Source organism: Pavona decussata, unplaced genomic scaffold (genome assembly GCF_977016875.1).
Source record: "Pavona decussata unplaced genomic scaffold, jaPavDecu1.1 SCAFFOLD_158, whole genome shotgun sequence".
In the NCBI taxonomy this organism is placed as follows: Eukaryota; Metazoa; Cnidaria; class Anthozoa; order Scleractinia; family Agariciidae; genus Pavona; species Pavona decussata.
Window position 1 is genome coordinate 303,921 of NW_028145570.1, and position 24,940 is coordinate 328,860.

The 24,940-nt window shown below is 38.9% G+C and overlaps 3 protein-coding genes across 3 annotated transcripts; 1 reads left to right on the top strand and 2 right to left on the bottom strand.

Annotated features, from left to right (window-relative positions):
• Window positions 1-136: 136 nt before the first annotated feature.
• On the bottom strand, window positions 137-5,152 carry LOC146464976 (glycerophosphodiester phosphodiesterase 1-like). The gene is made up of 5 exons (XM_085129085.1): window positions 4,460-5,152; window positions 3,334-3,445; window positions 3,097-3,186; window positions 1,674-1,891; window positions 137-805 (listed from the first exon to the last, which is right to left on the bottom strand). The coding sequence occupies exons 1-5, from the start codon at window positions 4,855-4,857 to the stop codon at window positions 661-663; spliced, it is 963 nt and encodes a 320-aa protein (XP_084985211.1). The 5' UTR covers window positions 4,858-5,152; the 3' UTR covers window positions 137-660.
• Window positions 5,153-5,995: 843 nt separating this feature from the next.
• On the top strand, window positions 5,996-12,173 carry LOC146464977 (glycerophosphodiester phosphodiesterase 1-like). Its single transcript, XM_085129063.1, has 5 exons — window positions 5,996-6,679; window positions 7,264-7,375; window positions 8,439-8,528; window positions 9,568-9,782; window positions 11,010-12,173. Exons 1-5 carry the CDS (start codon window positions 6,249-6,251, stop codon window positions 11,152-11,154), a joined length of 993 nt encoding a protein of 330 aa, XP_084985189.1. The 5' UTR covers window positions 5,996-6,248; the 3' UTR covers window positions 11,155-12,173.
• A 1,191-nt stretch (window positions 12,174-13,364) lies between these two features.
• LOC146464978 (uncharacterized) lies at window positions 13,365-24,716 on the bottom strand. The gene is made up of 10 exons (XM_085129062.1): window positions 23,956-24,716; window positions 23,128-23,237; window positions 20,647-20,813; window positions 19,957-20,001; window positions 18,970-19,150; window positions 17,896-18,043; window positions 17,210-17,303; window positions 15,946-16,145; window positions 15,285-15,436; window positions 13,365-14,763 (listed from the first exon to the last, which is right to left on the bottom strand). Exons 2-10 carry the CDS (start codon window positions 23,211-23,213, stop codon window positions 14,160-14,162), a joined length of 1,677 nt encoding a protein of 558 aa, XP_084985188.1. The 5' UTR covers window positions 23,214-23,237; window positions 23,956-24,716; the 3' UTR covers window positions 13,365-14,159.
• Between the last annotated feature and the right edge of the window lie 224 nt (window positions 24,717-24,940).

Genomic DNA, 24,940 nt, shown 5'->3' on the forward strand with positions numbered 1-24,940 from the left:
ACCCTTTAGCTCTGTTCAAATTTTTATGCTTACGTACGTAAAAACAGTTAAATTTACATAAACGTCGCATGTAGGTGTTTGTTTGTAATTAGGATTTCCTCAGGGTGAAGCGACTTTGCAGCAATAAAACAGTGCATAATTCACAACAAACCTCTTTATTTCTTCTTTCGCGTGGAAAGATAATTTAGTATTTTACTTCACACTTGCAAGCCGTAAGAAAATGAATACATAAACTCCGTGGCTCTTGTCATCTTCAAGTGATAAATAGAAACATTTCTACATACAGGGTAATGAAATTGTTTGAATTTCTTTTTAAGAAACAAAAAGTTAACATTATTATTCTGGAATAGAATGTTGTACACATTCAACGTGCATAAATAAATGACAAACCCTTTACCCTTACAAAAAATATTGAATATTGCAAGCCAATTAATGCAATTTTGACCTCCAGAGTAATGACCGCACAAAGAGAAACTTTCAGATTCAGAACCAAACAACATTTGCCTGAATTATCACTTCAACAGTTTTGCCCTTAAATTCTTACCATTTTTATCACTCTCTTTTCAATACTGCTGTCCCAAATTCAAGGCTTTTGGTTCAAAGAAAAGCACGTTTAAAGAAAAGAAAAAGGCCTATTTGCACCAATTAATTGATCTTCTGTTAATTCCACACCGAATCCCGTCGTACACAATCAGTTATGACAGGGCAATCAAGACACTCCATAAAATAGTCCTTGCCCTCTAACTGATTGACAGTCCATGTTACCACAGCAACGCCATACCCATTCCACATCTCTATCATGTCCCTGAGGAAACACAAAAGATAAACCTAATCAGTTCTGAGGTCAAACTATAGATTCTCTTTACTCAGGGATAACTCCGCTAACAACTTGATTTCATTTCACAATAAGAGCTTGTCCAACAGGTAGATTAACCAGGGTAATATTAAAGAACAAATTCTTCTTTATTGATTTTCCTTACACGTTTCTTACAAAAGTACAGGGGAGAAGTTATTAAAATATCAAGAAAATTCACCTTGGGTGATCATATCATTAATTCTCATGACCTCAGGGGTTGAATAAGAATTGACATTACAAGGAGACATTTGATGTTGATCACTGGTGGGGCTTTTAAAAAGGGTTAAGCGGACCAGTTGTGCATCAGTCGAAAAAAAAAAAAATTTATTATAATTATTTAATTTAAGAAGAAATTTAAGTAGAGCTTAGAATACACAAAGTGAATAACTTAGAGTAGCAAGTGGATGTCACAGGTTAAGAAAGCAAACAGAACAAGAAAAATAAGGAGGAGACTATCTTGATGGCTTTACTGTTATTTAGACAACCCAACATTTTTAATTATCATTGGCATATCAATATTAATCATTTTCATTTTCCAAAATATCATGATACAATCTGCAAAGAATTCATTTTTCTTTTTGACGTCTTCTTTGGCAAACTCACAAAATAATATTTTACTCCGAATCCTTATGTAATATGATAGACTGGAGGCCCAGCCCTTTTTTTGTTTGTTTGTTTTTTGGCCGAGGGGGGGGGGGGGGGAGTCCTGTTTGATCTTCCTACAAAAGTCCTAATTCCCTAAACCTATTTTTCTAGAAGACAGAAGGGTGATCTGGTTGCAGGGTTAATACAGTTTTGTTACTTGAAAAAAACTTACTCGCAGACATGTTCCTTTCCACATGAAAAAATGGGTATGCCAAGAAAATCATAATACCAAGGCAATAGTGCTTCCCATATTCTGTCAAAAAAACTTAACACTGCTACTTTGATGGAACTATCAATTTCAAAAAGTTCTTTTCCCCCAGTTATCATATAACTCATGCTGTCTCTCCACCACACCAGAGCAGTTACAATTTTAGGATCTACTTTGCGTACCTGGAGGGATGAAAAAAACAATTTTCAGTTAGAAGAGGGCGGTACATTGCATGGTATAATTATTATTAGTATAAATCTGCTAATGTTCTATCACAAATGCTGTTCTCTCATTGGCTACGCTACTCACTATCTATTCTGTTGTAGATATATAGTGAGTAGCCTAACAGTGTGTGGCTGTATCATTATTCAAAAAAAAAACGTGAACCTGTCGTGTTGTTAAGTTTTGAACGACTAGCATATTTAAACTAAAACAATATTTATTAGATTATTCACTCTCAATTTTTATGCCTGATAGTATCACGCAATAGAAATTTCAAGCTCATAATCTAATTCTTAAATAGATAGGGCCTAATTACATTGCGAATTTCAGCCCAGGCTGGGGACTGAGATTTCATTGCAATTATATGGATTGATGAATTTCAGCCCGTGTGCAAAATTATTGAAATTACGTGGGGAAAAATAAAATCAAGATGAAATGTTTCCATTTAAAATCACATCAATTTCACATGCCCAACTCTTCAGCCCAGGTTGAAATTTGATTGTGCAGTTCCAGAACATATCCATACTCCCGGCACAGAAGGTTTTTTGTTTTGCAACCCCTGTCCCACCAGGAAATTCCAGCTTAGGTTCATACTTTGCTTCTAACATTTTGACTTTTGAGACCCCCCTCCCCTAGGAATTCTGATAACTTTCCATGGGGTGGGTGTGGATTTTTTTCTGGAACTGCACATCGCATTTAATTAATTTACATGAGAGTTGTCAGCCCGGCCACCCAGCCCAGTTAGCTCAAATTGTTGGAGCCTTTAGAATACTTGGTTTTTTGAAGAAGAAAAAAGAAAGAAAAGAAGTTATCTCTCTGCACTTACTGACCTCAAATTCATGACCACCAGATTGCCATGTTTTGACCAAGCAAAACCTGGCGGTCTGATGTAAGTGACTGACACAAAAGAAACAGAAAAAATTGGTATTACTGAAAGTGTCATAGCATATGTGAAACCTGCTAAAAAATTCCATGGAAACATGTCCCTGGATGCCCCTAGCAACTTGCACAGGTGCTCAGCTCCCATTGTTTAGTCCTCAATATAATTTGCTACTTTAATTCAAATGTTACCATAGAGATTGCCCTTATATATACACATGTTATCATCATCTTTGCCACAATGATCAATACAAGACCATGTGTATATTGTACTAGGAATACTTACTTGGTAAATTACACCAGGAAAGGAACAACAAACAAGAGCTTTGTCATACAGCTGATAACTTGAAAACAGATTCTTTAAGAATTGAGCTGTCTGAAAGAGACAATAGAAAAGGACCAGAAAAAATTGTGCAAAATTGGATAAAAGAGGGGGAACTGGGACCTCTCCCCCCTCCAAACTCTGACCCCTCCCCTCCCTGCAACTGCACAATTACCAAAAAGCAATGAATTTCATGTTTACCTCATGAGCTTTAGTGTCTTTTTTTATCTCAATTATCATCTTCAGTCCAAGACTTGAACAAAGCTCTACAACCTCCTCCAGAGTGGGGATCTTTTCCTTTGGAAACTTGTTGCTGATGTGAGATGTTAACATCAAAATGTTTAAATACAAAATTATAACAAAAAGTACCATAGTCTGCATAGCTTGTGGGATGTTGGGCGAGGGAGACAGTTGGGCAAGCAGTAAATCTGCGAGGGGAATGGGGAAACAGTGATTTAAGCAGGCTGCACTTTACAACTTTCTATAATAACATTACATGTATAAATAATTATTATTATCTTATCTTGGATCATTTTTGACTTCCTATTGTGTAGTTCCAGAAAATATCCATACTCTCCCCATGGGAGGTTTTCTGTTTTGCACCCCCATCTCCCTGGGAAATTACAGTTTGGCTTCATGCTTTGCTTCTAAAATCTTGACTATACATCAAGTTAAACTCAAGTTTCACAAGCTTAATACTAGAAATGTGCTGAGTGTGAGCTAATTCAAAGAGGAGGGAGAGTCTTGTAAACTTTCAACATGTTGTTGAAGGCATGTTCTAATGATTTTTGTTACCACACATAACAGCTTGGCATTGGTTACATGTATTAGCGTCAAATGACTATTTGCTTCACTGCACTGTTTACGTCAGTTGTCATTAGCCAGGGTAATAGCTTTGGTTTTGGTTTACGACACTCATCGTTTGTTTGTTAACATTGATCCCAGTAAATGCTTTCATTGCTGTTCCAAGTCAGAAAATATCCATACCTCCCATCCCCTCCCCTCCCCTCCCCTCCCCTCCCCCACCCCTTTGGAAAATGTCAGTTTAGCTTCATAATTTCCTTCACTTTCCCTATGCCTGTAAAAATTTAACAATGAATCAGACATTGGAAATCTACTGGATATGATATTATCAAACTAAATTAAAGCTTAATCCTATATCAAGCTTAATATATTGGTGATCATTGACTCAATGCTTTGATGGATATTTAGGGTATGACGTGTCAATAAATGGTATTAAATGATATTTAACCTGTGAAAAATCAGAGCTCCCAAATCTAACTTTTATTGTTAGAATAAACTAAGCTTGTAGTAAAATTGGCGTTACCTCAATGGATGTTTACAAGAAGCGTCCAACTTTCGAATTTCTTCGAAACTAAACTCACTGACCAAGCCTGTCCCATCCGTGGTTCTGTCCACGGTAGAATCATGAATTACAACTGCTCTATTATCTTTCGTGAAGTCCACGTCAAATTCAACACCGTACGCTCCATTTGCCTTCGCCATTCTAAAAGCAGCTAACGTATTTTCCGGCGCTTCTGAGGATCCTCCTCTGTGAGCAATAATCGCCGGCGAACCTGCTTTACTACCGGAGTCTGAAGCTTCCTTTCGAAGAAAAGACTTGACGAGATTGGGGTCAGGCTTGGACATCCGTAGAAGACGGTAAACGAAAATCAAGAGAGCTGTTATAAACACAAAAATTGGAAAACAGCAAAGCACCGCCATATTTGTTGTTTAGGGCTCCTGTTGTTGTTCGTTGTCACGGCTCTTCACACGCAGGGCTAGGGAACTCCGGGAATCACGCAATATAGTGCCCTCGTGGTTATCTCTGACCCAGTCTCTCACCGATCTCTCTGACCAGCAGTTCCCACGGATACTTGATTTTGAATATATTCTCCCAACTGTCCACTGCAATGGCTTGTAAAGCTCCCAAAGATACAAAGTATTTCCGGGATTTCTCTAAATTCAATCGTGACTTATACCTTAGTGATATAGAAGCTGTGGATTTTAATAGCCTTATCAGCACGGATAGTAATGAAAGCATGGACAGGTTTGTTCACACATGAAAGTTATTTTTTTTCCGTTTATCACAAGCACATCATTATATAAAAGAGAATAACAACCAGAAGATATAATAAGAAGAAGATACAAGAAGAAGAAGAAGAAGGAGAAGAAGAAGAAGAAGAAGAAGAAGAAGAAGAAGAAGAAGAAGAAGAAGAAGAAGAAGAAGAAGAAGAAGAAGAAGAAGAAGAAGAAGAAGAAGAAGAAGAAGAAGAAGAAGAAGAAGAAGAAGAAGAAGGAGAAGGAGAAGGAGAAGGAGAAGGAGAAGGAGAAGGAGAAGGAGAAGGAGAGGGAGAGGGAGAGGGAGAGGGAGAAGGAGAAGGAGAAGGAGAAGGAGAAGGAGAAGGAGAAGAAGAAGAAGAAGAAGAAGAAGAAGAAGAAGAAGAAGAAGAAGAAAATAAAATAAAATTTGGAACCTGACTCGAAATAAAGGGCATGGATTGAACAAAAATGGCTTACCTTGTCTCCTCAATATCTTGCCAGTGTTTGTGTGTCGTATTTTGGGCATTTCAGTGCGATTCAGTGGGTTTTAGGTTCGCTGTTTTATTTTCGACCCCCAAAACTCCCATGCAAACTCTTATAATTTACGCCATTGCGTAACACTCATCGTGACACTCAAATTACAAAGGTCAAACAAAGGTCTTTATTTTAACGCTGATACAGCTTGCGATACCTGTGGTAATAGCGGTCACGGCGCAAATATACCTCCTAAACACGATCGTAAATTTTCCCATACAAACTCTTATATTTGCCCCGTGACCGCTATTAGGCAATTACAGCTAGGGCTTGGGTTGCCTGTGGTGTTGCGAGTAGCCTTTCTTACCCCTTCATATATCGCAAACGAAATGTCAACTGATTTAAACGCACATAAATATTTTATTCAAGGTCTTTCTAAAACCGCAATAAAATAATTTTATCCAATGATTCCTCGGTCTAATTTAAACATAGCTAATTATAATTCCATCGCAGGCATTATCACGCTGCGAAACGGAACTTGCGAGCTTTTTTTCAAGAAATGAGCAGCGATAATCAGTCATTCCATCCCAGGCTCCAACATGTTTGTAATGATAGTAGAAATGGCGCTTACAGCGGTATCTTACGGACTGCATATTTATTTCACGATTTTACTGATCTTCCTCGGCGTTTCAATGTTTATTCTCTACCGAATTCTTCGTTTCTCTCGACCTACACCGTACACAGTGAAATGCTTTCTTAAACGAGGTGCTCTGTCGAGAAATTCTCCGATTATAATTGCCCATCGTGGAGGCGGTTTGGAAGCCCCGGAAAACACGCTCGCTGCGTTCAAATTAGCTAAAGAAAATGGAGCAATAGGGATTGAATTCGATTTAGATTTTACTAAAGATGGCGTGCCAGTAATAATTCATGATTCGACTGTGGACCGCACAACAGATGGAACTGGGAAAGTTTGCGACTTCACTTATGAGCAGATCAGGAGACTGAACGCTTCTGCAAAACACCCTCTTGGGTAAGTTTGCAAAATTGTAAATTAAAATAATTTGGAATAAGCTGACTTTGTTTCAATAACCGCAGATGATTTGTGCATGGCGACTTCTGAGGGCCTGAAAAGATGGCATATTATGATTTCAAATTGTTACGGGGAAGCGACAAGAAGAGGGGTATCCCCCCTTTCCCTTCCTTTGTGATTAGGTGCACCCTTTAGAAGATATAGTAAAATATTGTGTATTGCTGCAAAATGTTTACCTCATCCTCATATCAGACAAAGCGAGGGCTACTGAAGAAAAAAAGTAGGCGACAGACCAAGGAGTAATCAATTAGCTGGTGATAATGACGATGACAATGATGATGATGATGATGATGATGATGATGATGATGATGACAATGATGATGATGATGATGATGTTGTTGTTGGCATTAGTGATAATTTATAACTATGGTAGTGTTGATGTTGGTAGTGATGGTAAATCCATAATGGTGGTGATGATGATGGGGATGGCACTTGGTTTTGATAGTGGCAGTAATATAATGGGTCCAATGTCAGGTTTAACATGGTAAAATTAAGTTCAAATTTTCTGCAAATCTTCTAAACAGGGACAAGTTTCCAAATGAGCGTATTCCACATCTTCAAGAGGTGATCGATCTCTGTCTCAGCCTTGGGTTACAGATGTACATTGATGTCAAGGCTGCAACACAAGCTAGGAAAGTAAGTTATTAACACGTACATGTACATCTCCGTCATATGATTGACACTGACTTGCAAACCGCAAAGAAGTATCTTGGAGTTTCCCATATATGGAGCCCATTTTCTGGTCTCCTGGACAGCACACCAAATCTCACAGATGAATGTAGCTTTTGTTCATTAGGTGAAAACATTTACCCATTATTTTGGCATTTATAATGTAAACATACCTTTTCTGAATACAGTCAACTCCCTTTATTGTGGACACCCTCAGGACCGTGGGTTAGTGTCCTTAATAGCGAGAGTCCATAATAGCGGGAATTTATTTCAGTCAAATGTCTGTACTCTATTTTTCCTGGGGATTTAGCTACTGTCCATATTATCAGGGTGTCCATGATAGCAAGGTGTCCGCAAGGCGAGAGTTGACAGTATTCATGTTCAGTTCTTGCCAATTTCATTTCTCTCTTCTCTGGATCAGTACCTTGGCTTACAGTACAGAGATTGTTTTTTGTTGCAACTAACCATGTTCCTGGCTGACAAGATCTGATTCTTGTACCTTTTCAGGGTCCCAAACAGGGGATCTTTGAAGCACTGGAGCCCTGAAATCTTTATCTTAGAGCACTGAGCACAACGACTTCCTCTCCTTGAAGCCCAGACAAAAATACTGATCTGGCTAAATGGAACCTTGGAGTAAACCCGTGAAGCATAAGAGTCCCAATCTTGTTGTCGTGGAGTCATGGAACCCCAAACCCCTTTGGAACCCAGTATTATGTGGGTGGGACTAGAGAGGGGGTGATTGGCAAGTGAACATGCATTGTGTGGGTCCAGAAAATGTCCAAACCACAGAAGGGCATTGAAAATTCCGAGGGGGAGGGAGGTCTCTAAAGCCAAAGTTCATAAAGGAAAGTGAAAAGGCTACATTTGTATTTTCATAGCAGTGGAAGGGGGGGGGGGGGGTGGGAGGAGTGGTGGGGTGGGTGTGGGCAGTCCAAATCATAAAACCATCTATGGTAGGGGTAGATTATTTTCAATGTTTGATCATATTGTAAGAAGTGTTGCTGAATGCTGTATTGTATTTTTATCACAGGCTGCTGATACTCTGAGGGGTTTGTTTGCCAGTCATCAGTTGTATGATAAAGCCATGGTGTGCTCCTTTTACCCCAATGTAATTTTTCAGGTTAGAAAAAAGTATTCAGATTGTTGCTACTGTTAACGTCACAGGAGCCTCTTAGTCATAGAAGCAAATCAATCAGTAAGATATAATGACATAATGATACTGAACAGTGAATAGTGAATTCATGATTAAAGAATGCCAAGTTGCTTTCTAGTTACAACTGACTAACTTTGCTGCAGCAACTGACCGCTGGCTAAAACACCATTTTGTTTAAGTAGAAGTGGAGTTCTTTGTTCCCATTCTGCAAGGTTGCTCTTTATTAAATGATAAATATGCTGCAAGTGAAAATTGGTTAGCAGTTATTTCTTTCTAAAGTGGCACATTTATCTTTGCATCCTTGCCTAGGTTACCATAAAAAAAAAAACAAGTAAGCCACACCATGTTTTAAACTAGAAATTTGCCTTTAGATCTGAGGTGTGGCTTTAATCTACATGTATGAGAACATTTGGAATCAGTCCCATAAAGTTCTGTCCAAATATTCCCATCCAATTTAATAAATATTTCTTTATGATCATGAATGAAAACATGTCATTTCATTCCCTGACAAATGGCTTTATTTAAGAAACAGTGACAAAAAACTATGAAAAAAGATCTTTGATCATGTGTGCTTGAGATCTTAAACCTGGCTGACATCTACCAATTGAAAGGTAGAATAGTCATTGCTTGTAAGACCTAAATGTTTTCTCCAGCTAGAATGCTAAATAAAATATGTTGCAAGTTCATGTCCAGATTTTTAGTTATTGACAGAAGCAAAAAATGTCAGCTAATGTAGTGTTGACTCATGAATTTTTTTACTTTGGGTGCATTTTTTATGTCTGATCCAAGATCCAAATGGCCAAAGTAGGAGAATCAAATTCTTCTTTATGCTTTAAAGAAGAATATATTTTAATTAATTTTTTGAGGTATTCTGATTTTGGAAATATCCAGAAATGTGCCAAAAAAGCATTCCCTAAGCTTCAAAACTGGATGTCACTTTAATCTGCAATTGCAGCTTATCTGAAAGTTTTAAGGTAATAATTGTTACCATGTCTTTTTATATTAGGTACGACGAGCTGATCCAAACATTCTTACTGCCCTGACATGGAGGAAACAGTTTATAGCTAACACAGACTATGATGGACCATCCAGATTCAAGGAATGGTGGAAGCAGCTCCTGGCTCCAGTGCTGGACAGATTTTGGGAACTGCATCTCCATTCATGGGTTTATGACTTTCTAGGAGTGTCTGTATTTCTTTCCCACACTGCTCATCTCTCAAGGTTAGCAACCTAACTCTAGTATAATTAACAATAATTATTCCAAGAGTGCACATTGGATATGGGATGATAGATAGCCAGTAAGGCGCGTAGCACCAAGTTGGCTATAATCATCTCATATTCAACAAACACGAGTAGAATTAAGTGTTTTATTAAAAACAACCAAGAAATATTGCTAGATCTTGCTGATTTTACTTTGCAAAAACAACCAGAAGACAATTTAATGGCTGCTACTTTTCAGGCATTATATAATGGCTTATATACCATGGCCGCTTTAGAAGCCAATCAAATCACTTGAATTGCATTATACAAATTATTATTACATTTAACTGCAAATCACATGTCAGGTTTCATCCGATTGCAACCAGCACAAGCCTAAAAATATGTATGTTGTCTACTGTGACCGCTAGACAGAAAAGAAAATTGTGTTGTGTCAGTTGGGTAGTGAAGCACAAAAACATGGCTTTATTAGGGGAGCAGTGACAGCACAGTGGTGAGAGCACTTGCCTCCAACCAATGTGACCTGGGTTCAATTCCCAGACTCGGCGTCATTTGTGGGATGAGTTTGTTGTTGGTTCTCGTCCCTGCTCCGAGAGGTTTTTCTCCAGGTACTCCAGTTTCTCCCTCTCCTGAAAAAACGAACACTTTGATCTGGGAATTGTCCCCACTTACTGCACTGTGCTAAATACCTTGACACTTAAATAAAGTGATTTATTTAATTTTTTTTAGAATATGAGTTACTCACTCAGTATATTCTCTTAGTAGATTCTTATTCTTATCAGCAGTAGTAGAGTGAATGATGACATGTGAGTGCACTAAAATTACCTTCTGGCAGGAGATGCGACATGTAACTCATGTGTTTTACTTGCACTACTATCACCAAGAAAAATAAGAGACCACTCATGGTCTGAGATTTATGAATAGAGTTGGTAAAATGATGTAAGGTGAATTGGCCTGTGCCAGAAACAATATATTTGTCTGGGTTCTAAACAGAAAAGAAGATAAGTTCTGTGCTCCAGGGAAAACGTCAGGGGCTCTGGGACCTATGGACCCCTGCCACACCCTGCCCCTACTTTTGGGAGCTTGACAAACATTGATGCACAACCATTCAACGTCATTGCTCCAAGAAGACTTGTAGTAAGCAGTTGAAACATTGTGATCCACATGTCAACAAACATTTTTTTAACAGCTAGACTCTTCTCTAAGCAGTACAATCTCTTTCTTTTACAGGGATTATGTAAAGGAATGGCGAGACAAGGGAGTTAGTGTTGTTCTGTGGACAGTCAACAGTCCTTCTGAAAAGGACTATTTTGCTGGAGAACTTAAGTGTCCGATCATGACAGACTGTGTGAGAAGGGACACAGAGAATCCATGATAAGTACCTGACAGTCCTTCTTGCATTGTTATGTCAAGGGGTAGGGTTTTGTCCTAATAATTGTAGTAATGACCAGTCATGAATCCTAAGAGTTTTGTGTCAGCTCAAGCGGGTTGATTTTATTTCATATTGGCGAGAACCAAAAACTTATGTAAGCTTAATTTTTCTCACATGATTAAGAAAATCACATCGAAGAAATTTTACGTGCAAATAATTTTATTTCCAATTTTAAGGTTGTCTATAAAGAGTTTTTGCAAGTATGAGTAAGGAAATGACACTCTGGGTGAATGAAGCGAGCTTAAATTTGTATTAAGAACATTGAAAGGTTTGTTGTTGTTAAAATCGACTTGACGTTGTATATGCGGTTGTACTTTTGTTGATGGGAGTTTCTTTGTACACTCGCACTGGATGATTTCCGGTACTTTTACGTTCACATAAGATGTTTTGTAGTCTAATACAAACAGGATTTACACTCAGCGAAAAGTTGTAGAATATGGATGTGTATTTTTACGAGTCAGTTGTTGTTTTTTGCGGAGCCTTTGTTCAAGAAAAGTCTGTTGTCGAGTGAAAATAGGATCATGTCTGTATTATACAACTTTCTGCTGAAGAAATTGTTTAGCACAAAACAGATTCATTTTCCAAATTTAAGCTGTTATCAAAAAATAAAACAGTGTTTGCGTTTCGTCTGATCCAAACGGAGCGGTTTTCAAATTAAGTGTTTAAAGCCAAACTCAAAGTAATCAAACAAACTTCATGTTACTGATGCCAAGCGCGGGAAAACGCGTGCGAGCAAGTTTTTATTTTCCCTAAAATATGAATTGGTTTGTGTGTATTTGGCGCATTCTAAAATGGTGTGTGGTGTGAAATGATTGAATCTCGATAAAAACAGTCCAAATTGTTCAAAACGAAATGGGGATATTTATAAGAGAGTAAAATTATTTAAGTGGTATTCAATAATTTAAATTTTCAACCTTGATCAATAATGTAAAGAGTGTAATGTAATAAAGGAATGAAATGAAGTTTAATCTTAAACATATTTTCTAATGACTGTTTTTGACTGTGACTGGTTAAAGTTGAAAAATCCTAGAATAGTTTCCAGCTAAAAGAACTAAAAACGTCAACAAGTGTTCCGGATTCAGTGCTTTCTGCATTTCACCTGGCTTTTGTTTTCACTATGTTATAACCTCGTTTAAGTTTCACAAAAACAAAACCCACAAAATTAATCCGTAGAAAATGTTAAGCCAAAGGCCTCAAGGCTCGAAATTAACGCTCGCAAACTCGCAAAATGCGAGTGTTTATTTTAGAACTTGGGAGTGAAAAAAAATATCCAGTAGCAAACATTTGCGAGTAAGAATCATCCATGTGTCCAAACCATTTCAAGAATTGGCTGTTCAAATGCAAGAAAGAAACATCCAAGACGAACAGCGAGAGCTGAGAAGAGCGGAGAAGAGCACAATTTGTTTTAGCCACCGGCCAGCGGTTTTGGGACTTGAAAACAGCTTTTGTTGCTTTTGTTGTTTGTGAAAAGAAACCCTCATTTTAGACCTCTACAACCACTTGGTCTGTGGTAGAGAATAAGCCAAGAGGATGTTGAAAGGGACGACTATTCAAACATCATGAAGGCGGTCCATTTAACGTCAGTGAATCCTCTGGCAAATGGCGCTTGTGTGCGAGGATTTTACACTGTGAAGAGGGTCAAGTCAGACTGGCGTTGTGCTTTGGGTACCAATACCATGGGATGCTGATGAGGGTGAAAATTGAGGGCCCCAAAAAGCAGGCTAATTGGGGACTTTACGCAACCACGACGGCAACGCCAACGAAAACGTCGCTTGAAAACGTAAGTTCGTGTTACTTGTACTACTTTGCACTTATTTCAATTCGTTCAACTTCTACAATGTGGCCGAACTATCCAATAACAGAACTGGTGGGAACGGTCTTCAAGTTAGCACAGAAAATGAAAAATTTACTGTCGTGTGCTCACGCTCTCCATAAAACCTTGAATTTGGGCATTTCACGTTGTTGTTTGGCCGAAGAAATGTATCAAAATTTGTAATGCACGTGCACAGCATTGTTTAGCTCATTAAGCCCTTTCTTTATTGACGTTTTCGTTGCCGTCGGCGTCGTGTTTGCGTAAAGTCCCTATTAACGCCCGTCCCCAGGGCTGCAGTAGTTAGGTGGTGGTTGTCAGGACAACGACAAAGGAGACGAAATATTGAACACCTTCCAGTTTATTTACCTTTCCAGGTCATTAATGCAAAGTATCAATTCTAATCTTTATATCTCTATATCTAATAGATATAGTCATTCCGAAAGGAAAGCAACTACATGAAGAATTTGCTAGTGGTAGTGGACTAAGAAGTTAACTTGGAGCCCTGATTACGTATCATTCACTTGCTTGCCGCAACACAAATTTAGGATTAAATCAGATTTTGGGACTGGAAAGCTTTGTGCGTGACTCATCAACAATTGGGGTAAATTTACCCACAAAAATTTTTGTACCAGCCAATTTTACACTATTTTCATCCACGTGGGAATGAAAGTCGGTAGGGTACCTGCCCGTTTGGCAATAGAACCACAAAATGTACAAACGCAAAACCAAAAAATTAAGACTGCTAGCGATTGAGAGGGGGAGCTACAACAGCACTGCTCTTTTTCTCGCTGGTCTAACCGAAGGCGCTGAGACACGACGCGTTATTTTCGAGCAGCTTGTAAGGCAATGCTGCATGACGAAAGCATTGCGTCGCAAGTTTAAGAAACTATGTTACGCGCTGTAATATAACGTATCTCGTAACGTTGCGAAAAGTAGAAGACTAGTTTGCTTTTCTGCAAATCGCAACGCAATTTTGTTGCCAGACAAGTTTGCGTAGAGGAGCTGTTTGTCAGAAACTTGTCTCGCAGAGGAGTTGAGTTGTAATTTGCAGGAAATATTGCGTCTTGTAACAGCAACGTTAAATTAAACATAGTAACGGAAAGATAACCCATATGGAAACTAATGATGCAGAAAATTACCAGATGCCTGCAATGTTTAATACAACAGAGAGTGTATAACAAAGTGCTATCCAAAGGGTACCTACTATAACATTTTTACCAATAACCCTCATGTTCTTTGGGAAAATATAAGTGTTAAAAAATAAAGTCTGATGAAAGAGGACGTACGACAGCGCAACGTAAACCACGGTGGCTAACATGAAGTTCAGCATGGGGTATTTCGGGAGATATATCAGCAGTCTCTCTGCATTTGCGATCATGTAGATATGAATCTGTGACAAGTAAGTCTCGAGAGTGATTTTCCCAAGCCAGCTGAACAAGCCTAGGTATCGGGAACGAAGGAATGGATGGAGATTCCTGAACCATAGATAAATCACAATTGCGATCGGCGATGTAAAGGGATGAATGACCATGTAAAATTCCCGATCTTGCATTAAAACAAAGTGGAACCATATTACCAAGACACCACATAAAGCGACTGTGATCCAGATTTTCAACAGCAGGGCCACTTGCGCCGCTCGCGGGGTGTCGTGTTTCTTGTCCAGATAGTTTAGAAACTGTTCCATGTACGGGTAGTTATACGCACACAACATTCCTACCCATGTGGCGAGGTGATCGAGTCTAGAATAGAGAAAAAAGGTAAGCACCCAGTGTGAGGTATTTAACAGCTAAATTACACACTTTCTGTGCCTTTTTTTACCCCTTAGGTACTCGACCGAAACTTAGGTAGGGAGGGGTAGCCTGCAATGCAGGTGTATTATGCGCTGTACTGGCTGCCATGTTGAATTTTAAAAGCAGAGGAAGATTGAGGAGAGTAGAACGTGCGACCAAGGGGGTGGGTATTAGGCTAAAACCAAGATTCTGGCACTCGCGGAGGCTAAGGGCCGATGGGAGTCTGGTTGCCCAGTGAAACCTGATACTCTTCAAAATCAGCAATCTTTAGATGTATTTAACTCGGGATTAGTCTATTTGGTCCTGATTTAGGAAAGCTAAATTACCCTCCAAATAACACTACATTTTACTTTTCGAAACGGGCCCAAACTTGGGGCTAAAACGGATCTGTAGAAATACAGTGAAGTCAAGTTCACTTGATCCCCATACTAATAAAGAAAGGTAAAAAGTAGTGCAATTGAGCTACTCACGTGGAGCGATACACCCAGTATCTCAAGCTGCCTTTGACATTCAGGATAAACTGGAAAGGCCAGAATACCTTGTACGAAGCCCCGGGAATGTCGAATATTAACGTGTTTATCACCAGATATATTGCAAATTTGGCAGCCATAAAGTAGCGATTCTGGAACAGAAGGTATAGTGTTAGAGTTAATAGAGAGAGCAACATCAAAATATTTATTTCCTCTGTCGCATGGTGTCAACCCTCCTGGAAGCGCCTAGTATGCCTCTTCATAAATGATTAAGTTTTGCGCGAACTGGTTCAATTCCCGAAGGGTAGAAAACGTTCCCCGTTTTTGCTTGCTTCCGTGGATATCTTTTTATCTGGTTTTCATGCGAGGAATGATTGAGAATTCAGTGGCTGATAGGAAAACATCAGGTGAGGTTTTTTCAACCTTTCAGCCATTGTTTCCATGACACTAAAATTTTGGAAAAAGTAAGTTTTATCAGTTTTATAGTGCTATGATAATCAAATAAACCCATATTCCATCTCTTCTTTTGGAAGGTAAATGCTCATTATAGCTTCCTTTTCCGTCTATTATTTTCTCTTTTATCCCCCTGGACTTGACGCTTATTAGCAAAACGGTAAGTGATCGATTCTGTACGTATTATGGGCCTATCTTTCCTATTTACCTCGTTGTAAGATTTAAACACTGCCATCATGACGTAAACCGTAAGGAACCAATAGGTGTGCATTGCACACACGTAATACCGGACAAACTCGTTATTGGTGACTGCCATCACTATGACAACCAGGAAGTTGAGACGGAACATCATCCTCAGCAGGCGGAAAAGCGAGTAGTCTTTCTTGATCCAAAAATAGGAAAAATTACCTTGCAAGGGAGAGAGAGAAAGATATTAGTACTATGGCGGCATTTCTCCGTCTTTTCTATTTAACAATTAGATTATGAGCTCGAGATTTCTATCGCGTGATAGTTGATGAGGGCGAAGCCCGAATCAACTATCACGCATAGAAATCGAGAGCGAATAATCTAATTCTTTTAGTATAAATCTACTAGTCGTTCAAAACTAAACAAGTAAATTATCTATTTCCTCATCGCAGACACTTCGAAAACGCGAAGAAGCGAGCGCCATTTTGTTGAAAATCGCTACTCACTATCTATCACAGATTAGTATAAATCTACTAGTGTTCTATCACGAATGCCGTTCTCTGATTGGCTACGCTACTCGCTATCTATTCTGTGATAGATAGTGAGTAGCGATTTTCAACAAAATGGCGCCCGCTTCTTCGCGTTTTCGAAGTGTCTGCGATGAGGAAATAGATAATTTACTTGTTTAGTTTTGAACGACTAGTAGATTTATACTAAAACAATTAGATTATTCGCTCTCGGTTTCTATGCGTGATAGTTGATTCGGGCTTCGCCCTCATCAACTATCACGCGATAGAAATCTCGAGCTCATAATCTAATTGTTAAATAGATAGCGAGTAGCGTAGCCAATCAGAGAACGGCATTCGTGATAGAACACTAGTAGATTTATACTAAAAAATGATAGATATCTAAGTTTCCCTCGGCACCAGTTGACCGTGGAGAGATTTTTGGATTGGTACCACTTAGGTCGCTAAAATCTAAACTGGTCGGTGTTAGAGTTATCGCGGTACCTTTCAGGGTACATGACATTCAAACTTGGTATCTCTGAGGGGTGAAAATTAATTAGAGCCACACCCAAAATCGAGATTCTGCTACTTCTTGGGATGTTTTTTCCAAAATTTCCGACGATCACCCCCGTCAGTTTTATATAGGAGTCCCTCTCCCCGGAGGTCTTCTTACAAGGATTCAGGCACACTTTTGGTTGCAGGAAATTCCTCTTATGATAATGAGGTAACCCTCCTTTAGTTGCTGCCTAGACAGATCTTTTTATATTTTCGTTCCCATACCAAATCCTGTCATCCAGACGTAAGCACCAATGTAGCATCTGATGGAATTGAATACCTCATGTGCATCAAAATAGTGATACCATACAAACTGGACCTACAAGAAAAACAGGTTTACAAGGTGAACTTGGGTCGCGTGGCATCCGCAAACTTTCAGTAGCAGCAGTTTATTTGTAGGATTGATACGGGAAATTTTTTATACACTAAAAGGTGGTTGTGAGGGCGTTTACTAGAACCCAGCCGGGAATATTCATGATAACCTAATGCTCCATTCACACCAAGGCTTAAACACGTTTAAAAGCTGTTTAGTTAAACAGTTTAAAATTGTTTCCTTCATAAAAGATTCTTTCGGATTTTTGTCGACTACAGATTAAGCACAAATGGACGCATAAGTTAAAGTTTACTTGAATCCTATGTCAAAGCCAATGGTTCAGCTTTCTGTTACTAATTTTCATTTTGTTAAACCTGGTTTAATTTAACATGTTTTGTTGGTGTGACTGGGGCTTAAGACTGAAAGATTTGACACTAGCTAAAATACGTTTAAAAATGAACGTTTCAAATTGTTTGACATTTCGACCGGAATTCTTCGATCTTGGTCTGTAGGAGTATTCATCAGTGATCATACTAATGGACAGTTTGGAGAAAAATAAAAGTCAGTCGCTCAAAAGAGAGATTTTCATTGCACTAACCTGCATCCATCCTTTCCACTCTTCTGTCTGATCTCTGTTGATGAGTTTCTCTGGTGTTTTGCGGACAGTATAAACTAAGGCAACAATTACCAACAGAGCAAACAGGAAGACAAACACGTCCCTCGAGTACTGCTTCTTTGTCTTTGGCCTGAGGGGACAATTTTGAAGTCTTAGGTTTGAGCCTTACGGCAACGACAGAGCCTACGTCGCATAGGGACAAAAGTGACGAGACCTTTTTATTTCAAAGGCTAATTTCTTCCCCCTTCACTCTTCAATAATCATTCCCAAACGATGACCTTTTTGCAATTCATGAAGAGAAAACAAAGGAAATCACTATCATGTAGGAGGTTTGGAAATGTGATCTTCATTATAACAAAATTTGGTGACATTTTGCTTTGAATCTCTCCAAGAATTATTACACTTGTAATTTGTTTGAGAAGCTATGGTAAACACCCGAAAGAGTATTTCATCCGATTTCACCTCGAAGTTGGTTGAAGAAAACTCGTCTGAACTTCGTTTTCGCAGTCCTTTTGCAGTCCACTTCTCGATGTTCGGAAATAGCCGGATAAAACACTCTTCCTCGTGTTTGATATCTTGAAGCAACAATGTGAAGCGTAGTTTCTTGTCGCAAAAAACAGCACCGCGGGAGCCTGAGGCTAGGCCTCGAACCATCCGCCTTCAGATTTAACATCAAACGCGCGAACCAATACACCACTGCGCCCCAACCGATCGAGAACGAGAAAATCAAACTTATTATGACTCATCTGTTCACACCTTCATTTATGTACTTATCTATGCATTGGTTTTGCCTTTTTAAAACAGTTTGCCGTCCTTAAATTTAGATTAAAACGGTCATCTGTACGATGGATTTTGCTCTTGGACGACTTTTTCATCTAAGATGAATCCGGGCATTTGAGTTTCACTGTTTTCAGTTCAGTTGTACTATCCCATTTATTGACTCGAAATACTAAAGCGGGCGTGAAAGAATTAGCCCGGCTCTGCTTGCATCAGTTGAGCGAATTTCTAACCAAGATTTAATATATCAGTTTTTGGATAAGTTCTTCGTTTTTTTACCATATGTGTTGATAGTCACACAGCCAGAAGTAGAGCATGATGGCACCGAAGATGACTGCTTTGGTTAAAAATTCTTCAAATGATGGTTGGTCAGGATCAGTTTCTAGAAGTCTGTCGAATATGCTTCTCGTCGCAGAACTCTCTTCTGTTGCATCTCCGCGTCCAAAGCGTGATACCGAGGCTGAAATGGTAACAATGGCTTTTAGTTTAAACAGGGGTTTATAGATGGACTTAGGAAAAGAGAGTGTTACTTTTGTTTCAAGACAGCTGAAAGGACACAAGTATTCTCAGAACTCTCTTATCCTTAGGTTCTCTGTGGAATACACGTGTACCATCATATTTTACTCTCCGGTTGCCAACGAGTTTCTATAGTTCATTCCAAAGCTGACCAGCACCGATACTGACTTGTTCAGTTGGTTTGGCAACCCTGTGACGTGCAGGGCAGCGACTTCAATTTTTGTCGAGTCTCCGAATATTATGATCAGCGCAAAAATAGTTTTACATCCAATATAAATTTGTCATGCACTCTTATCTCATGCTGTTGTTATGAATTTGTATTTTCCGTATTAAACTACAATCTAGATGGCCAGAACTCTTGGGGCATTGCAAAACCACATACAAGAAATGCCGGCAATATGATCAAAAGGTGATGTTAGACGGAACAATTTTCAATGCAACACAGCGCACAAACAACTTTTAACGCAACAGTTTGCTGCTGCAACGTGTTACATGTTTCTTAAGATAGATAAAAAAAAAACTTGCAATGTGCTGTCCGTAATTTTTTTCCGGGATAAGTTTTTTTGGTCTTGCTATCCAGGACCTTATTGTAGCCCCTCTCCTTCAGCAGACAATGTTGGTAACGATTGAAGGGATTCACAGTGAAAACAGTGCTTGAAACCAACATTGCATGGCTACCAAGACTTCAGGCCAGCTTTATAGTTGGAAGCAAATTCAGGCAGGCAATTCAAGCTAACAACAGCTACTTACGTTGTTTGGAAACTGGATACAACGATATCAACACGTTGTCTTTTTCTGTAAAAATGAAAAGCACCACGTTAGTAACAATTCGATCGGAACACAAAAAAAGAGGAAACTTTCGTCCTTTCGAGAGACAAGTGGTTCATTCGAATTAAAGGAAACGAGACAGTTACTACTCTTTTTGAAAGGAAACCTCCACTCTTGCAATAAATTAACGTTAAATTGTGAAATACAATCTAATTTCAAATTTCGTTGGAAAACGTGGAAATAACATTTTTGCCTGGGACAAAACAGGATTTTTAAACTTCTCGGGCGCCGCCATGTTGGATTTCATGACGTCATACGGTTGCCCAATTGTTTTACACAAAAGAACTTCTGTTTACTGACAATGGAGGAAAATTTATGACGTCATAAAATCCAAAATGGCAGCGCGCGGGAAACTTCGAAGTGAAAATAAGCGATAATCATATCTATTTCTCAGCACACCTGAATGTTATTTTTACTTTTCAAACTAAAATTTAGAATTTAGGCATTACCTCCAACGATTTAACGTCAATTTGTTGTCAGAGTGGCGGTTCCCTTGAACAATGAAGATTTCGTTTTTCCCTTTCTTCCTTTTTTCGTAAGCTATTGTTGTCGTACTCTCTAAATGCGCGCTGTTTTAAGTTTTCGTTTCTTTTCTTGGTTTCATTTACTTACCTTTTTCAGCCGTGTCTGTTTCCTCGTCTTGTTTCCCGGCCTTCCATCTGTCACGCCACTTGAGAAAGTAACGCTTGCTTTTCAGACACACCCAGAGGAGTATCACGGACAACCAGAAGCAGAAGAGCGCTTTTTGATGAAGAGTGATTGGTCGAGTCGGTGGGAGCCTGGATTACAAATATTTTTTGTGAAAATCAAGCTAAGAACTGGCGGTAAAATTCAAAATACTTTCTAAGTAGTCATGAAAAACAATGAATAATAGACTAAATTTTTGTGATGGAAGTCACTGGGGGCCTAAGCAAAGGGACGGGAGACTTCGTGGTTTCTCGTTCCAGTCAGCAACGGGAAGTCTGATTTTCTCGCTACAAACGCAATTTTCCTCCTTGCCTCGGACAGGAAAACCCTTGTTTCAACGTCTGTGCAAAGCCTATCTTTGTTTCGCACACCTTTTAGGGTCACGCCTTTGATGAGTAAAAGCGGTGCAGTGTTTATAAAGGCCACTTTGAGGTTGATTGAGCAGGGGACTGGGTCGAGTTGCAAATTTTATCTCATTTATAAATTGACACTACCATATAAAAGGTCACGTTAAGATTAGTCATTTGACCAAGTTTCGTGTTGTTTAGTTCAATATTATAACAACCAAGTTGTGGATCTTGAAACATGGTTCCAAATAGCCTGTTCCAGGCTCCTAGAGAGATGCGCGAAGGAGAGTGCGAGGGGACGAAAACGCGGGGGGAATGTTCCCCCCTCGTTTTCGTCCCCTCGCATTCTACTTCGCGCATCTCTCTAGGAGCCTGGAACAGGCTAGGTTCCAAATCCATTCAAAAGTCTCTAATTTGAGAAGGCGTCCCCCAAAACCATAAAAACTCTTTAAAAGTTGCTCATTTTTGTTATCCCTGTAAAATCCTGTCAGAAAGCTATCATTTCAAAGAAACTAAGTTGAAAATTACCACGTTTATTAATTATAAAGTATATCACAAAGGAATATAAAGTCTCAAAATTTTTCTTATTTCTGTGATATACCTAATAATTAATAAACGTAGTAATTTTCAACTTAGTTTCTTTGAAATGGTAGCTTTCTGACAGGATTTTACAAGGGTAACAAAAATGAGCAACTTTTAAAGAGTTTGTATGGTTTTGGGGGACGCCGTCTCAAAATTAGAGACGTTTGTATGGATTTGGAACCATGTTTCAATGGCTACCGGTGTGAATATCTAAATCTCCTCTCCTCTTCTTCCCTCCCATCCCCTCCCCTTTCCTCTCCTCTCCTTTCCGTCTCCTCCCCCTTCCCTCTAATTGGTCTATTCGACCTTTTATCCTGTCCCTCCCCTATCTCTTCTCCGGCATCCTCGCTACTCGTTCCTAGGCCTTGGCGGATTGTGCTCCTAAAAGTGGCATATTATGCTACTAGCAGTGCTCAAAATTTTGCCAAATTATGCCAAAATTGTGCCAGAATTCCCAAATTATGCTCCTGATTTCCGAAATTATGCTGACAAAATGACGTAGATTCTGTACCTATAGGCGCGCAAATGGCGCAATAACGACACAAAATTATGATGTTTTTCAAATAAACTTTTACTTTAAATTTATTTCTGTTTTATGGCAGTTTGTCTCGGCCCTCAGCTGTCCAGTACCAGAGTCCTCCAAAAAGTTAACCGCGCACGCAGAATTCGCCAAAAGAGGCCTAGTAACTAATCATGTCAGAACAAAGTCAATACTACTATAGGCGTAGCTAAAACACGCATTGCAAGAACATACTACCTAAATTTAACTTATTTCTGTAGAAAATACACCATATTTACTAAATTTTATCAATTTATACTCCAAAAAGTGCTAAAATTTGCTAATTATGCCGTGGCATTGCTCGTTTAAAAAATTATGCCTTTTTGCTCCAATTATGCCAAAAATTATGCTAGCACAATCCGCCAAGACCTATTTCAAGGTTCATAACTTTGTTGTCATTCAACTAGACATTACCAAATATGGTCAAATGACTAATCTTAAAGTGTTCTTTCATATGATGGTGTCAATTTATAAACTGGATAAAATTTGCAACACAACTCAGTCCCCTGCTCAACCTCAAAGTGGGCAGTTTCTTACTGTTCGGTGTGACACTATCACGTGATATATCCTTTGCAAAAACTGCAGCCTCGTTCCCACGGTCCTCTATCTTCCTTAGGAACGAGGTTACAAAAACTGTTGCAAATTTAATTTCTTTTGCATACTTTTCAAATCAATTAGCTTGACCATCCTCTAATAATTCATAACGATTTTCACTCTCGTACGAGGATGCACATTTGAATGCTTACGAAAATAAACAAAATTTGAAGCCATTTTTTGCATGGCGTCTACGACTGCCATGAATGCAGCAATTCATACGCGCATAAACTGAATTTGTTACGTCCAGTAGGGTGCACGAGGCGATCCCGTAATCTAAAATGCAAAAGTGACAAGGTTGAAAGGGTTTCAGTTGACAAATACCTGCCAAAACTTTGAATAGAGTTGAGGTAAATGTTGCGTTCTTCGTATTTAATGGCTGGAGAGTCCTTGTAGATAGCTCCTCCCATCTTACAATCGGTAGATGTTTGTAGCTGAATAATAATAATAACAATGAATAAAAAGATAACAAAGAAAAACGTTCATGATCATCTCCGAGCAACTCGTTAACCAGTAACGAAATTCTTTCCCTTTAACCACAAATCTTGGATCACATAAATAAAATTCAGCATACAAAAGTATTAGTTCCTTTAAACAACAGCTTGTAGATGAGAATATAGCACAAATTTTGAGTAATATGCTCCCTTTCCTTTCCTCGGATGGCAAATTCATAAAGAAGATTACGTTGTTTGCTGATCAGAATAAATGGCTTTTTGCCGATTCAGAAAAGCGAGTTGACATCATTGAATGAATGTTTCCACGCTACGCGCCTTACAGATTTGTCACGAAGATCACATCTTAGTGTTATTATCGATATTTTGTCAAAATGTTTTTAAACATGATAAATAAACTAAATATTTCTAATTTCGTCTGCTTCCTGCAGGTAAACAAGCCATTGAACGACAGGTGCTCCCCTGACATAAGATCACCCATCCGTTCAGAGATTTAATCGATCTAATTTCTCCGATTTGAAGCACAGTCAAAACAAAACAAAACAAAACAAAACAAACATTACAAGCTCATTAATAAGCCGGACAAGCGGAGAAAAAAATAAACAAAGGTAAGACCACTAAGCAGAGAAAAAAATGAGTAACAATTTAGCGCAGAACAGATTGATGACAGAAAATCCAACGAGTGCAAGAGGTCACTTACCGGCAAAACTTTCACACGTTTCCAAAACAGAGACTGCTGCGAATTACTGTTTTGTACCTTGAATTATTTAACGATCACTGGAATCCAAATAAGTCGTGAAACAGTCTCTTAGAGTTCAAGATTCATTCAGCTAACGGTTATTTGAATGTACTCATTGGAATTGAAGAACAAAGCATGAAATTGACCACTTGTCTTTTAGTACATGTTAATAATGACAGCTTGAAAATGACGTCACTTACATTGCGACAAATGGCGATGATTTTCCTAACTGCCAAATGCCAGTAGAATGTTTTGCAGATGTTGCATTGTTAGAAAAAGAAATTTCTCTTGCGATAAAATAGAATTTCCGTTGTATTCGGATGTAATAACAGAAAAGGACTTAAGGAATGGGCAGTGTTTCCACCAGATGTAGAAAAAAGTTTGTATTGACAGCTCTTTCTGTGTTCAGGAGTCTGTTAACGTTTCTTTTAAAAAACTCTCGAATATTTTTCTGGCCCAAGAAATATTTTTCAAACTCGTTTCTTATTAATCGGTGGCTATTTTTCGTAGAAACTAACCCCATGTTTTTCTCCGTTTTGTAAAGTTTGCAACGTTTCAGCTTTCAAAATGGTTAAAGAGAAATCGAACTTCTGACTACAAACAGTTGTAAACTGCATTAAACTGTGGCTGATGTCCAGATATGCCTGCAGTTTCCGCGCAGAGTAAGGGTTCGTGATAATTTCACAAAAATGCGCCTTACACAGACCGGAAAGCCGAAAAACCACCACTCATGGCTTAATTGAACTTTATTGAGGCACACAGATTATGTGAGGGGGGGGGGGGGGTGGGGGATGGGAAATGTGGCAGAGACCCGGAAGAAAAGGAGGAAGGAGGGAGATCGACGGGAACCGGGAGAAATAAAATTGGAATAATTTCGCAGTATTGCGTAATAGTTTCCAAGGGGCAACGATAAGGGAACCACTGAAGAAGAACTTGGAATTTAAGA

Coding starts and splice junctions, on each gene's coding strand:
- LOC146464976 (XM_085129085.1), bottom strand. CDS start 4,857: ATGGCGGTGCTTTGCTGTTTTCCAATTTTTGTGTTTATAACAGCTCTC. Junction 1,892..3,096: donor TTCCTGGTGTAATTTACCAA/GTAAGTATTCCT, acceptor TCATCCCTCCAG/GTACGCAAAGTAGATCCTAA. Junction 806..1,673: donor GGAAAGGAACATGTCTGCGA/GTAAGTTTTTTT, acceptor GTGTTTCCTCAG/GGACATGATAGAGATGTGGA.
- LOC146464977 (XM_085129063.1), top strand. CDS start 6,249: ATGTTTGTAATGATAGTAGAAATGGCGCTTACAGCGGTATCTTACGGA. Junction 6,680..7,263: donor TCTGCAAAACACCCTCTTGG/GTAAGTTTGCAA, acceptor TCTTCTAAACAG/GGACAAGTTTCCAAATGAGC. Junction 9,783..11,009: donor CACACTGCTCATCTCTCAAG/GTTAGCAACCTA, acceptor TTTCTTTTACAG/GGATTATGTAAAGGAATGGC.
- LOC146464978 (XM_085129062.1), bottom strand. CDS start 23,213: ATGGGAGGAGCTATCTACAAGGACTCTCCAGCCATTAAATACGAAGAA. Junction 20,002..20,646: donor AACAGACACGGCTGAAAAAG/GTAAGTAAATGA, acceptor TCATTTTTACAG/AAAAAGACAACGTGTTGATA. Junction 18,044..18,969: donor TGTGACTATCAACACATATG/GTAAAAAAACGA, acceptor TTGTCCCCTCAG/GCCAAAGACAAAGAAGCAGT.